The 16,224-nt window shown below is 32.3% G+C and overlaps 1 protein-coding gene across 1 annotated transcript in view; it reads right to left on the reverse strand.

The window, feature by feature from the left end:
* Positions 1–3,958: 3,958 nt before the first annotated feature.
* The window catches only part of LOC145293756 (transmembrane protein 243-like), a 45,682-nt gene continuing 33,416 nt past the window's right edge, over positions 3,959–16,224 (reverse strand). The window contains exons 4-5 of the mRNA XM_080140247.1: positions 12,897–13,010; positions 3,959–4,535 (exon numbers count right to left, since the gene is read on the reverse strand). Of these exons, the coding sequence (XP_079996373.1) occupies positions 4,326–4,535; positions 12,897–13,010 (324 nt within the window). The 3' untranslated portion in view covers positions 3,959–4,325. The remainder of the gene's footprint in view (positions 4,536–12,896; positions 13,011–16,224) is intronic.

Raw genomic sequence — 16,224 nt, forward strand, 5'->3', positions numbered from 1 at the left:
AGGCTATATGTCTGTCTGTCTGTATTTTCAAACTCTTTCCTCAGAAACTAAAAGTCGCAGAGTGGCGCTAGGGGCCCCAAATGATTGGATTTTTTTATGGACCATTCTTTTATGGATCTTCAGCTGGTTAATAGATTTTAATGGGTTAAAATAGTTTTTAATGGGTTAAAATAGTTTTTAATGGGTTAAAATAGTTTTTAATGGGTTAAAATAGTTTTTAATGGGTTAAAATAGTTTTTAAGGGGTCAAAATTGGAAAAAAAAAAGAAAAAAAAACAATCATTATACATTTGTACATTTATCTTAGTTTATTTTTAATTTAATATGCGTGTCACGTTGGTACAGTGGTAACATCACCAGCTTTGAATGCTACAATTTTGCTTTCGGTTTCGATTCTAGCTGATGGCACCCAAATACTTTTGAAATCACGACTATTATAATATATACAAAATCTGGACAAATTCAAATATATTAAAGCATATTTTACGACCGAGCAAAGCCAGGCGCCTCCCCATAGTATATAAATATAAAACAAAACCTAACTTATTTGCAAGTTCAACGTTTCATCTTCACTCAAAATACTTTCACAGAATGATTGATCTGAAGCAATTAGATTAAAAGCACAAGTGCATCACTTGGAAATAAAATGACGTGAAAAGAATATTTTTGTTCCCCCTCGCAGACAAAACACGTCTTAAAATTGAAAATCTGGAATTTGTGTGGAGAGTTTATTTTATATCTTTTCGCACGGCACATAGTTGCTCAAAATCAAAAATGTGGCATGATTATGATGGCTTATACTCAACAAATTTTTGATCTACAGACTTGAAATTTCGTATATAAGGTATATACAAGTGGAAAACTAATTGGTTTTCATCCAGAAAAAAAAAAGGCTGTTAAGGGGGTCAAAATCAAAAAATTGGTATGTGAGGGTCATCAAATTTTTATCCGTTTGTTAACCGTTTCACGAATGTGCATGCATGAAGCATTCACATGACAGGTTACTTATGTTAAGAATAAGTAGTCTTGAAAACACTTAAAAGATCATGCCAAGCTGGCCTAATGGTTATCATACTTGACTTGCTGTTTTTAGGTTTTGATTTAAATCTCAGCTTGAGTATTTTTTTTTTTTTTGATTGCAAGAAGCGGGGACAAAGTGTGGACCCCAGCCTATAACCGGTAACTAAACATCCCCGGGGATCTCCACAACTTTCCACTTTTAATTAAAAACACAAGTATATCACTTAGAAATATTTTGTGTGTTCGTTCCCTCTTTTGGACAAAACAATTGAATATAGTGGGGCAGGTTATCTCAATATTCCATAAGAATCTTTCACTTAGTGATACGAGCACCAAGTGAAAGATTGTTTCAGCAGTCTACCCCATTAATATGTGCAATATGCACATGAAGACAAAACATTGATGCAAATAATTTAGATTTTACTTTTTTTTTATTTCCATTACATTGGAATAATTTCCATCATATATCTATAAGTAAAGATATTTAGGAATTTTTACTACCAAAGTTTTCAAAATCATAAAAATAAGATTTTTATTTTTTGTTAAACTTCTTAAAAAAAAAAAAAAAAAAAAAAAAAAAAAAAAGTATGAATATTGCATGAGTATTTTCTTTAAAAATAAACTTTCTAAAAACTAGAATATTTCAAAGAATATTATGAACATTTTTTTTTTTTTTTACAGGAATAATTATAGTTTTGAAAATCTTACAGGGAAAAACTTCCTTTAACTGCATTTTCCTGTTTTTTCTCATCACTACTGAGCATGATGCAATAGGTGACAATAATGGGCCGAATGCGGCAAGAAGTGATAGGAAGAGAGAAGATATTATTTATGCTCTGTTGTATTGTATCAAACATTGAGCTTCTGAATTAAGATTCAGATACGTGAAGAACAGAAAATATTTGCAAAGTCTACATATATTATTCAATTTAGGTAAACAAAATTACCATAACCCACTACAATAAATTAACTGTTTCAGTCTTAAAAGACATCGTCAAGTCATAAGAGACCTCTAGTCTTAGTCGAGGCTAGTCATTTAATGAAAACGGAAACCCGAATAAGACCAGAGATCTAATGTCGCCTAATGATGTCTTAAGACTGAAACAGTAAATTTATTGTAGTGGCTTATGGTAATTTTGTTTACCTAAATTGATTTAAATTATATCTTGCTCTTTTATAATTGAGCAGTATCAACAGCCTCATTGAAATTCAATGGATTTTATTTTGATTATGTTTAACCTGGAATAAATAATTTACTTTATATATATATATATATATATATATATATATATATATATAAAGCTGAACGTCTGAGTGTATGCCTGGTCACAAATAGGCTCCTATATGGTTGACTAATATAGAAAACTGATTACATACAATGATAGATGTATCGAGACACAGGAATGGGCATGTTTGATCTGGCATAATGATGATTCATTAAAATTGTGGGGTCTGCGTATGTGCTTGGTTCACAAAGTATGGAAATAAATAAACTTAAAAATTAAAAAAAAAAAAACGTTTACAACTGTTTTTGATATAGATGTACATAATACTTTGATAAGTATGTTTTAACTTAAATAGGGTTGGTATAATAAAATTGTGGGGTCTGCGTTCATGTCTGCCCTCCATAGAATGGAAATAGGCACAAACTTTAATAAAGACTTTTCATATCTATCTGCGTAAGTATACTTTGATAATTATGTTTCAGTTTGAAGAAATATGGTATAATAAAATTATGGGGTGTTCGTTCGCGCCTGACCTCCATAGAATGGAAATATGTCACAAAGTTTAACAAGGTTTTTTAATATAGATCCACAGAATATTGTGATAAGTGTTTCAGTGTGAACAGGTATGGTATAATAAATTATGGGGTGTATCTATTTTATTTTTACTTTCATCATATTTTGTTTTGGTTTCGATACCTCCGAATTCGAAGCTATCTCTTTACAACTCTTCCTTTTCATAACCTATCATACTTAAATAAATCAGAGTCCATTTTCTGTAGGCTGTTTTTGAACCCAGTCAATGACGGGTACTTTTGCTAGTATATATATATATTGGTTCTTGGCCTGAAGTCCCGCTATATTAAATACCCAAAAGTAAAGAAACATCTGATGTACATACCTGTCATAAAACGAAAATATCACATCCCAAAAATTATGTAAATTGATCAAATAGTTTTATTTTTATAAAGATCATTTTTTCAGCGATTAATAGGAATTTGTAGGCATTACAACATAAATCTGGTAAGTATGAATTATTGTTGAATTACCTCCCTTGTTTTTTTAAATTAATTTTTTTTTTCTTATAAAATAGCTGGTGAGTACCTATTTACAATGCCTCTCCACGGGACAGAGTTAGACACCAGGGTCGTTTTTTTAACGTGGAGAAAAATTGTCTCAGTCGTGAAGGATTTCTCCTCCACTGAAAGAGGACATAAAATAGTCGGTGAGAGTCACTTTTTGGATGCTCATAAAAATTTGATTCTCTTATTTAAAAAATAAAACTACCTGATCAATTTGTGATCTTTGAAATATTGTGTATTTTTTGTTATGGATAGGTACATCATACAGAATTTTCTTGACTGCTATATCGGGAGAATTCTGGACAAGAACCAACATTTTTATCTGAACTGCTAGCAACACCAAAAGAAAATGTAGGAATTCATCATCATACATTAAGTTCAAGAATGATAAATTGTAATTTATATAATTGTACATATTTCCGAATTGTTTTTAGTTACATGCTATAATTTGTTTATTACCGTTTTTGTGGTTGGTGTAGTAGTATTCTTAAAATCACATAAGAACTCATCTGAATTTACAGAGCGTGTATTAGTTAATAAATAGATACAAGCATATAAAATATATCATTTATACTATGCTAGCAGAATCTGTGTTCCGATGTTGCCTAAGAAAAATTTCCACAAAACTCCGGCTCACACCATAAACACCTCATTGCAAGTTTTATTCATGTTTTTTTATAATTCCTTAAATAACTATTGGCTTTAGTGATTACTTGATGGTTGTGTTTATTGGTTGTTTTCTTAGCCCAGAAGAGTCTCTAATAATAGGGACTAGTACCACTGTTGGTCTCCTCCCTTTCAAATATCTATCCAGAACTTTAAACACTTGGGTGACAACTACTATAGTGACTGGGTCTTCAGGTATGACTAAAGCATACATAGGAGTACCCCACATGATATGTAAGAATTAGTAGCTTTGTTTTTTTTTTGTTTTGTTTTAAATAAAATTTTAAACAAAAATAAAAGTTGATGAATAAGAGTTTTTGATCACTTTGTTTCTATCAAGGTGGGACGAACATTGAGGATTGTGACGTGTTAGTTGGTTGGCGTGCTGTGGCGTTCAGCGTCCCTGTACAGTTCGCTTTATATTCAAGTCCTACTCCGTTAATGTACAGGTTTCCACAAATACACAACATGACAATCGTGAACGTATTGAAGTAAATCATCTTTCGGAATGCCGGTTCCAGATTTCCTTCTCGGTACCAGATGATCTGGAAAAAAAAAATTAAATAAATAAATTTGCACGACTGTTCTCATCTTGAGTGTTATTTTCACAACATTTTGGTTGATACAACCAAATAATCTGAAAAAAAAAAAAAAAAAAAAAAAAAAAAAAATCGGATTATTCAGACCATTGATCTTATCTAGAGTGTTATTTTCACAACATTTCAGTCGATGTAACCTCCGACCTTCTTCAGGTGTTTCATGTCAAACTCTGGAATCTTTCCGACGACTTTGCAATCTGCACAAATTTCTGAATGTCACTATTTAATCCACTGGATTAGCATGCTCTTATTCTGTCAGCCATAATTAAGTAAAAGTCCTAAGTACTTGGTAATAGTATTTTATGTGTCGCCAGCACTTAAGATTGAGCATTTAACCTCCAGAACTTAAAACTGAATTTTACTTATCCACTATGCCACAGGTCCTTGTGGGAACAAAAAGTAAATTATTAAAAATTTTAATTTTTAAGATGGAGCATTTCTGAATACTTTTGGGATCTTTATCCTTATGGGACAAAGGATGTTGTCTTGTGTGTTGCACGGCATTTACTGTGGGTAGGCTGAAGGAGAAAGTGTCAAAGGAATATTAAATTCACAGGCGCTCTCTAGTTGCTTGTAATATTCGATGCATTTTCGGTCAGGTAGCCAGTGCCTTCAGACATCCTGATCTGGTAGTAGCAGAAGCATATGCCTAAAAGATACTGTCACTCTGGGCCAAAATGGATCTGGGAGCAATGATAACTGAGGAGCAACATTCCTAACAGCTCCAAAATGGGGGCTCGGCACGGAATGTCTTAAGGTCATGCTCAGGATCAATGGGACGAAGTAAAAATTAAAGAGACGAATAATAGAGAGCAAGACCACTCAAAGAAGCAGTGCATATACTTGGCCATGACCAGACCTAGTATAGAATTTAATACAATATGAGAACTAATAATTATAAATAACTAGCAGGACTCGTTAATTGGTGTTGCCCGGTTATCTGAACTACTAGCCACACCAAAAAAAAATGTAGGAATTCATTAAATATGAAATACAGTTTTACTAAATATGTATGACTGTTCATTTGGATAATCACCGGTTTCCATAATTATTGGCTAAAAAGAAACAAACTAGATATGGTAGTGATCTACAAAATTTTTTTTTATGCAATAATTTTTTTTTTTTTTTTTTTTTTTTAAATTGATTTTAATCTGGCGATGAAATAGCAGGCATTTATTATATATATATATATATATATATATATATATATATAGTGTTATAATGGAATAAATCCAGAGGAAATCCGGGTATGAGAGCTCAATGTGGTAAACAGAGCAATAAGATAAAAATTATAACACGGAAATTACATAATTGTCGATGCAATAATTTATTTCAACCTTATAGTATTTTCAAGCATCTAAATCAGACAATTACATTTTTGATACTGAAAAAGAAAAGAAAAGATCGGGCTTCGACCCTCAAAAAACCAAAGGTGGTGGTAGTAGCAATCCACTTAATACATTTATAGAGAGAGTGGTAGGGATTTAAAAAAATAAAAATTAAAAATAACAAATAAAAATATTAGATTAGACACTTATAAGCGGCAGCTCGATGTAACCATAGATACACACACACACACACACACTCACACACACGCAACACATACACCTACACCCACATACACACACACACGCCTCTAAGATGTACGTTCTGACATGCAAATGCCTTGACACGCGTTTACTAACCTAGGAAGAAGGGGCGAAAGTATACGGATATATAGTGAAAGAAATAGAACAGCGCGTAATGGAAAAAAGAAGAAAAAAAAGAGGAAGAAAAGAAGAGGATACAGTGATCTAATCTTAACTGTCATATTAGTCTAGAAACTCTGAGAAAAGTAAGGGAAATAAACTGGATGTTTGTACACGCGTCCTATAGTTAATTGAGTCATGGAAAGTAGGTCTATTAAAAGATAAATAAATTAATAAAAAAATAAATAAAAAAATAAATAAATAAAAATAAGAAAAAAAATAAAAAGAATATTATATATAAAGTTTTAAAACTATCTGTATGTTATTATGTAAAAATTAGTTAGAAATAAATATTATCTTATAATTCATTTAAATATTGTATTTGTAATATAATACTATGAATTTAAAAATTGAGTCTTATGTATTTAATATTTTATATATTTTCATGTAAATAATTTTATTGGTGATTATAGCGGTCGTTGTAATTAATATTTCAATTCTTAATTGATTAAGAAGTGGGAAATTGTAATATTGATCGCCCCCAATTCGATAGGACGTATCTAGTTTCGGTTAATATATACTTTTATTCACTCCGTACAACAAAATTATTCTCATGCACGCATAAAGAAATAAGTAAAATAATTATATTTTTGTGTTGATTTGTATCAAATCTAATAATATCTAGTTTTAGTATATATATATATAATTCAAATATATATAATTCAAATGACCTTGTAACATCCGGTTTACGACTTCCGGTTGCGCATGCGTACATAAAAAAAATAATCAACGCGACAATAAAACGCATTGTTTTACTGTATACGTTTTCAGCGTCCCAATTTGTTTTTCGCATTTAAATTATCCAAATAAACAATTGTCAATACTTTCTGCATTTTTATTTTGCATCGTTCATTTCCGTATTATGTTTAAGTTATTTTAACGCAATTTTCTTACAAATAAATCTACTTTAACCCATTGACAATCATAAGAGCATTTTATAACGGCGATTTACCCACCGCCTTAATTTTTTTATAAAAATTTTTTCTGACATTTTTTAATACACCTTTCTTAAAGAACATTCATACATTTTCTTCTACACTACCAACATGAATAAATAACCTCAAAAATGTTTTTTTTATTTGCGTTACAAATAAATAATCAATGCGACAATAAAACTGTACATTTTTAGCGCCCCAATTGTTTTTTTCGCGTTTAAATTAAAAGATATCAAAATTTGAATTTTACTTTTAATTATTATGGTATCTGTTCAGTGCACATTTACCTATAAGTATGGCAAACCACTTATAATTCAATGACTGTAAGTTTGTTTTTTTCAAAAATAAACAATTATAAACAGAGCAACTCATAGAAATCTATATTCTTTTTTCATTTTAATATACTTTCATAGAAATGTTTCTGTTATGTCACAAAAAACTTTTCTTTACATCACAAGTGTCATGCTCATACATTAATTCTATAGCTAATAGAACATACTGACCCAATGGTAGTCTAGTATATATAAGGATAATATAGGAACCATTAATTATCTATATAAATAAAACAGTAAATGTATGCATGTGTCTAAAAAATATTTAACTGATGAACTCTTAAATTACTAGTCACGTAACACTGAAATTAAGAAATAGTAATCATATCAGCATGTTGAAATCATGTCAGCAAGTTGAAATGAAAAATATTCATTTCAACTTGCCAACATATTTCTATTACTTTTGCGCATACACAAATTCATTCATGGCTTGAAGTGGTTTAATTTTAAATCATTTTTATCTCTCTGTTGATAGATAAAACAGTAGGCAATGCGGCTGGAGTGCTAAATGTTTTGGTTTCAATTCTAGCTGATGGCACCCAAGTCATTTTTTTTTAAAACTTGAAATCAGTACTATATATTAGTAGAGAATTGGCTCTTTAATAATGAATACGAAATATTCAAGAAGTAAAATATATTTAAGCATATTTTATGACTGGGCACTTTTAGAGGGTTGTTTCATATAAAGTTAATTTTACAAAGACGATAGAAAAAAACATTACTTTTCGGCAGATGACAAACGAAGACAAAAACTTATTACATGAAGACATTTATTCCAGCTGGTTGTGATCAGGGATTCGATTGCCTTACAGAATTGCATTGTCTTGTCTGGATCACTTCCAAAAAGGCTTAGCTAACTCAACTCTTCCCACTGTGACTCCCAGCTGTGTTTCTGAACTGATTCCAAACCCTCTTTAATGAATATATTGAACTATCTTTCTTTGTGACGTCAGAACGTGCTCAGACACGTGGATATTTTTTCACATGGGTTTTACATATTACATATGTCTCCAACACGCTTTTTGGCAACACAAAAAAAATTCCTAAATTTATTTCCATCGTCCTAACTCTGACCTCTGGTTGTATCATTATTCTAACAATGAACAATGCTCCACATTCCTCGGATTACATCTAAATTGCAATATGTATTCTTTTCAATTTTTGAATACTGGGTTCAATTCCATCCTTTTCCTTTTAATAAATAATATTTTCAAATTTATTTACGTTGTTTCTCTAATTACTGGGATCTGACCCCTTCCATATACAACAGACGGTTTAATCCTCAGTGCAGGAAATACTTGGAATACAATTGCAAATTAATTCTATCTGGTTATGGCTGACCGAACAAGAGTATCCTACCTCTTGGATTAAATAAAAGATTTTGTTTGAAATTCGATGCAGACGCATGAATTTGACACCAAAATTATAGAGTTCAGCAAGCTGGATTTGAAGAAGGTCAAAGGGTACAATAACCCTTATCCCTGAGTGGCCATTGGGCCTTGATAAGTGGTGAACTCCATGTAAAAAAAAAAAAAAAAAAAAAAAAAAAAAAGTTGAAACGTAAAAAAATAGAACTGTAGTCCAAGTAATATGACGATGGAAAACAATTGATTCAATGTGAACTTGTATTATTATATTATAAACCCATTTTAAGAATTCAAAACAACAACCATTGGTGTAAGCAACAGTCCGTTTTTTATTTCTCCTGTTGTTCTTGCTTATGGTAGCTAGAGAGAGAGAATGAGGGAGCGACAGAGAATTATCGTGGTGTCCACTCGATTGACAATCAAATCTCCAACTCAATCTTTTTCCTTCTGTCACTTTTTCTCTCAATCCTTTCAAAACATCCACATAACCAGATTCCTTTCTGTTACATTTTTCATAACAATAACAAGGTTTGTTTATATTTGTGAGAAATATTGAAACAATTCCCCGTTTAGCTTGTCAATTTCTGACATTTCATCCGCAGACGCGTGCCACATTTTAATTCTTGAACATACCTATATGTATATACCCCTATACACATATATATACTAGCATGTCAACCCGGCTTAGACCGGGTCATTTGTGTTACAGTATTAAAACTATTATGAAGATTGATTTTACAGGTTTTTTTTCTTCTTTAATTCAGCTTTGAATAAATCAAATTAATTCACTTCCTGCTCACATAACAGCATGCAGAAATTTAATAGGAGAGGGATGAGGTCACAGGAATGCTGAGAACAGATATTTACAAAATTTATACAAAAAGGTGTGTATATATATATATATAAATAAATTAGACACAAGGCCATCCAAAAGTGTGAGGTGGGTGGGTCTAAGTTCTCCTTGTTACCTACTTTTTAAATTGTCCAAACTATACCTAACTAGAGTCTTCAATCACTATATTACCACATTCACTTCGGGGGGGGGGGGGGGGGGGAGTCATCCGACCTAAGATTCCTGAATCAATTTTTTTAGACTACATTTTGATCTAGGCCAAAAGAACCATAAAATTATTAGGTTGCTGGAATGCTGGAAACTACACTTTGAAATATTTATTTCCACAAAATATAATACAATGAACAAATTAGGTACAAAGTCATTCAAAAGTATGGAGATAATGGGCGTTGTTCATCCTTGGACTCAAATACTTAAAATCGCCTATACTACTCTTAACTAGAAATATCTCGGTCACTACAATACCACATTCACTCTAGCCAAGGAGCCATAAAAGTGATGAGGCTGCTGGAATGCTGAAATACATTTTTTCAGTGCAGTAAAACAAGAGAGGAAGGAGTTTGTCGAAAAATAAAGAGAGAGTTATGTAGAAGGATGGTAGGGGGAGAAAAAAAAAGAGAGAAAGAAACAAATGACTGGAGAGAGGAGGGAAAGAGAAATTTTCAAAATAAGATGTTCCTACTTACTTGTCTCCCCATGAGGGCAGAGTAAGACACAAGGTCAGTTTTTAATGCGAGGAAAATTCAGCTCCCAAAAAGGAGCACTCTGGATAAAAACAAACATAAAAAATATCTCAGTCATGAAGTATTTCTCTTCCACTGACCGAGAACAGAAAAGGTGAAGTGTAGCATCAGAACAGATGGTATTTATTTGCTCCCCCACCGAGCAAATTAGGCACAAGGCCGATTTTTAATGTGAGGAGTGAAGGGAGGGGGAAGGGGAAATGGGGACCAGCGCCCGAGAGGTGAGAAATGGGAGCTGGTTAAAGGTCAGGCATGTGGGGTTGCCCCCACATCTGGTCTTTGCTAGTCATAGCTAGTCATAGCTTGCAGTATCTGCCGGAACAGTTACTACACTTTGATCTTGGCCAGAAGGCCAAATGTTACACACATTTCACTTCTATTTAATTGTATGTGGTCCCATGCAATGTCGGGTAGCTCTGCTAGTTAATTATAAATACGAGATACGTTCCAAAAGTACTGTCTCCTAAGAGCTTGTCAGGCTAAAATATAATCAGATTCATTGTTATTCTCACTAACAAGTTAATGTTCCGATTAGCCAGGCTCAACATCATTTTGTGAATATATCGAATTAATAGCTCTACTCATGTATTTAGCACTGCTGAAGTAAAAACTGAAAATTGATACATTTATCTTATATACTACATAATATATACATGAAATCTATATATATATAAAAAAGGCAAAATGTGTGTGACATTTTATGTATGTCTCGCAAAGGCTTTTTTCGCTGACGGTCCCAGGTGGGGGTGGGGGGTTACCATCGCTTAGAACTGTTTATATACCCCTTAGATAATAATATCTAGGATTTGGGAACGTGGGTTGCCTCTAGATCTATTTACATCGATTTTTACAAAATTATTGCTATTTCAGCCAGTTTTGTGTTCGTTCAGCTTTTTCGTATAAAAAGTGAAACTAATTCCAAACTAAGGCACTGTTCCCCAGCAATCACACAGGGAAACGTCCAGAAGCAATCAACTTTGATCAATGTGGGGCCAAACTCCTTATATCAGACAACTGCTATTCAATCTGGACAATGAGGAGCTAAAAAGCCAGTCAAAGTTGGGTAAGGGTAAGCAAACCCAAACGCTGCCCCGCAGCAAAAGTTAACTCCGTGACTTCTATTTGACCTCATTAATGAGGTCAAATAGAAGCAGCAGAGTTAACTTTTATTGCGGACACGTGTCAATTCTGTTTTTAATACTTAAATAAATAAATTCAAGCGCGTTTCCATTAGTATTTTGCGGTGGCCCAATGGTTAACGTCGCATGTTTTTTTTTCACACTTTAATTTCCAACTTTGCCTCAAGGGTTCGAGTTCGAACCTCATACTTACCTACCAAAACTTTTTATCTTTTATTTTACCCCCCACCCCCAGTTTTGATTTACCCCAAAAAATCAAACACCTCCAAACACCCGGGCAATGCCGGGTACCTCCGCTAGTTCTATATATTTCTCAAATGAGTTTCAAAAAATATATTTTGTGACAGTATTAGGATTTAGCCAAATACATGGTTAATAAATATAATGATTTAATAGGCATTGATAAAAAAAAAATTGAGATTTTCAGTCTGAGATTCTACTAACTGAGCTATCTGCACTTATAAATAAAGCTTAAAGCATTACCTTTACAAAACTTTAGCTTTGGTGTGAAGTCTTTACTTTATTTCATATATATTTTTACGACCTTTTCTTTTTAATTTCTCTTTATATAATTGTGAAAGCAAGTGGAGGGAATGGAATTACTTTTATTCAAGAAAGTCATTGTTTTGTTCTATGAAGTAATAAACACAGAAGCAATAAATATGAGTATGCATTATATTTGTAAAAAGTAGCTCCAGTATGTTGATTACATGTTTTTGTTTTTTTTAGCACAGTAAAACAAAAGAATAAGAGGCAAAAGATACTAAAAGATTTACGGATAAAGACGGTAAAAAGAGCAGAGGAAAAGAGAGAAACAAACATATGGCTCTAGAGACGGAGAGACAGAAATAATAATAATAATGTAATAAAGATATTACACATAATTTCAGTTCTATTTAAATTTATATGACCCTGAGCAACACCGGATACTCCGTTAGTAGATTTATAAGTTATAACGCGTTTCAAAACCTGAATCCAAAGATAAGCAACAACAAGGAATAAATAAAGAGGTAAACATTACCAACAGTGTTGGAAATTATTTTGATAGTCCAAAACAAGTTATTTTGCTTTTCAACTACAAAAAGTTGAAAAAAAAACAAAAAACATTTAAAATAAGTATTAATAGGGAAATATGTGACTGGAGGTAGCATATTTTTGATTGTAAATAAAAATGTTTTTTTTTTACTTACCAGCATTATGTGCGAACCACAGATCATGAGAATAATTACAGAGAAGAAGATATTCACAGCGTCATGTAAGCTTGGGAAAGTACAAGGTCGAAAGAATGCCATGATCAGGGTAATCTGAAAGAAATCAAATTGACGGGAAAAATTAAGTACAACAAATAAAAAGGTTATTTAGTGTTGAAAGGGTAAAAACATACTTGTTTAGTTATTATAAACTAACAGGCGAAGGGCGCCCGACCTTGCTGGGTCATAGGATATATTTAAATATATTTTAATCCATGCAGATTTTGTATTTATTATTACTGAGCCAATTCTGTTGAATATTATACCTAATATGTAGTACTGATTCCAAAAGTTATATATAAAAAAAAAAAAAAAAAATGACTTGGTTGCCATCAGCTAAAATTGAAACTAAAACATTTAACACTACAATGTATGAGAGAGAGAGAGTAAACAAAGTTTTTGGTTCAGCTAAAGAGTTGTTCGCTTGGCGATAGCATTGGCTCTTTTAAATCTGGGATGCTAAGGGACATTACAACATTATGTAAAAACAAACAAGAAGAACTTGGCATTACAACACGGTGTCAATGAAAAAAAAAAAAAAAAAAAAAAAAAAAAACGACGCCCATTTATTATTGTTTAACGAACCATACTCTTAATATTTACTCGCTTTTAATTGTTCATATGTTTTGCAGAATGGAGTTAGTAGCCCGTTTGAAAAAAAAAATAAAACGGCTCATGCTCATCTGTTTATTGAACGTGTTAAACACTCACCCATGCACATACATTGATGAACGTTTATTTTATCTCCTAATGACAATTAAGCATGTACTTTATACATTTATTTAAGAACATAAATTGGTGTTAGTATATAACGCAGTTGGTAACATTCTCACCTCGTTTTGTTCGATGTAATATCTGACTTTCTTTAAGTGTGTCTTGTCAGAACTCTGGAATCTGCACGGAATTTCGAAGGGAAGCCTCTATTTAATCCATGAAAGTTGAATGTTCTTATTTTCTCAGCCATAACTGTATTTTAGCGTCATCTGCACTGAAGATCGAACCTTCAAACATACAACTAAATGTACCAAGTACTTTATCCCCTATGTCAAAGATTTTTACGGATAATTTTATTATGGATTTTAGAAGCATTAAACTTATTTTGCTTTTAGATATACATTCTTACTAATATATATATATATATATATATATATATATATATATACTAGCAAAAGTACCCATCGTTGACTGGGTTCAAAAACATCCTTCAGAAAATAGACTGATTTATGAAAGTATGATAGGTTATGAAAAGGAGAGGTTGTAAAGAGATAGCTTCGAATTTGGGAGTATCAAAACCAAAGCAAAATATGATGAAAGTAAAAATAAAATAGATAAACCCTATAATTTATTTATACCATACCTGTTCACACTGAAACACTTATCACAATATTCTGTGGATCTATATTAAAAAAACCTTGTTAAACTTTGTGACATATTTCCATTCTACGGAGGTCAGGCGCGAACGAACACACCATAATTTTATTATACCATATTTCTTCAAACTGAAACATAATTATCAAAGTATACTTACGCAGATAGATATAAAAAGTCTTTATTAAAGTTTGTGCCTATTTCCATTCTATGGAGGCCAGGCATGAACGCAGACCCCACAATTTTATTATACCAACCCTATTTAAGTTAAAACATACTTATCAAAGTATTCTTATGTACATCTATATCAGAAACACTTGTAAACCTTTTTTTTTTTTAATTTTTAAGTTTTTTCCATACTTTGTGGACCAGGCACGTATGCAGACCACACATACCCATTCCTGTGTCTCAATACATCCATCATTATATGTGATCAGTTTTCTATAATAGTCAACCATATAGGAGCCTATTCGTGACCAGACACACACACAGACGTTCAGGTTTATATATACATACATATATATACATACATATATATATATATGGCAGCTTCCTTCAGTTTTGATAGACTATGAATACCCATTGTAAGGGTGCCTGCTTGTGGAATTTTTCAGGCAAGAGTTGACCAATCTCCAACCACACCTCTCCTGAGTTGGCGTTGTTAAATACCAGTGGCAAGTGAAGGTTCAGGACGACTGGAAACCAAGATAAGTGGAGAGCGCATACAGTGACTAGAATTCCCAAATGGTCACCCATTTGATACTAGCCAGACTCAATGTTGCTTAACATACAGCAATAAGTTTCCAGACTTTTTTTGTATGAGCACTTTTATTGATAGTACACACATGAAATTCTAGTCCCCTTCGCAGTAATCTTCTCCGGCTGCAATGCTCTTGTACTGTTCCAACAACTTCTAGAAGGCCACAGGAAAGTCCTTGTGTGAATATGTCAACGATCCTTGTCACAGCCTCTTTCATCTCAATACTCATAATGAGAGCCTCTAAGGTTTTCTTTGAGCTTAAGAAATAACTAAAAGTTCAGGGAGAGTGAGGAACTGTCATGATGCCCATCTTGGTCAAATAGTCTGTGACAAGGATGGAGATGTGGACTGGTGCATTATTAATTTTAGTTATAAATCGGTTAATAATTCTTTTATTTTTTTTATGGAAATCACCCCCAAACAGGGCATGGAGCCACTGGATGTGAGGAGTGGAAAAAAAAAAAAAAAAAAAAAAAAAAAAATGAACAAATTCAGGAGATTCCTATTGATCTTAATCTAGAAAAGACCAGGGCTATAAGTAGGAGGAAAACAGTCAGCGTTAAGAGAGTTTACAATTCTTGAAAAGAAGCTACTGGATTCTGAAACTTTGTGAAAATAAAACTAAGATGAGAAAAGTAGTACAAATAATTTAAATTAGATTTTTTTTGTTTAAGTTTATCTCTTATAAAAAGTAACAATGGTGTAGATTATAATAAAATGGTGTAGATTATAATAAAATGGTGTAGATTATAATAAAATGGTGTAGATTATAATAAAATGGTGTAGATTATAATAAAATGGTGTAGATTATAATAAACCGTATTTCTGTCTGTAATATACGTCACTTGGTGTATTTTGTTCCGACCTAGCAACGGGTATATGCAGTTAGTATATCTATAAAGTTTTTTTTATGACTATGATATTTCTATGCAAGTTGCTTCCCCTGGAAACTTTTTTTTTTAGGGAGTTATCTCCCTTACATCCTAGGATCTCCATATTCTTGGGACGTGTTCGATTTTTTTCTTTTTTACTTTACACACAGGAATCACCACTTATCAAGGGCCAGAGGTCACTCAAGGATAAAGGTTAATGGGTATGCATTAGCGTAGTAAACATAAGTAGTGGAAATTTTGTATATTG

The sequence above is a fragment of the Euprymna scolopes genome, chromosome 15, assembly GCF_053919585.1.
Source record: "Euprymna scolopes isolate OS-2025 chromosome 15, ASM5391958v1, whole genome shotgun sequence".
NCBI classification, from domain to species: domain Eukaryota; kingdom Metazoa; phylum Mollusca; class Cephalopoda; order Sepiida; family Sepiolidae; genus Euprymna; species Euprymna scolopes.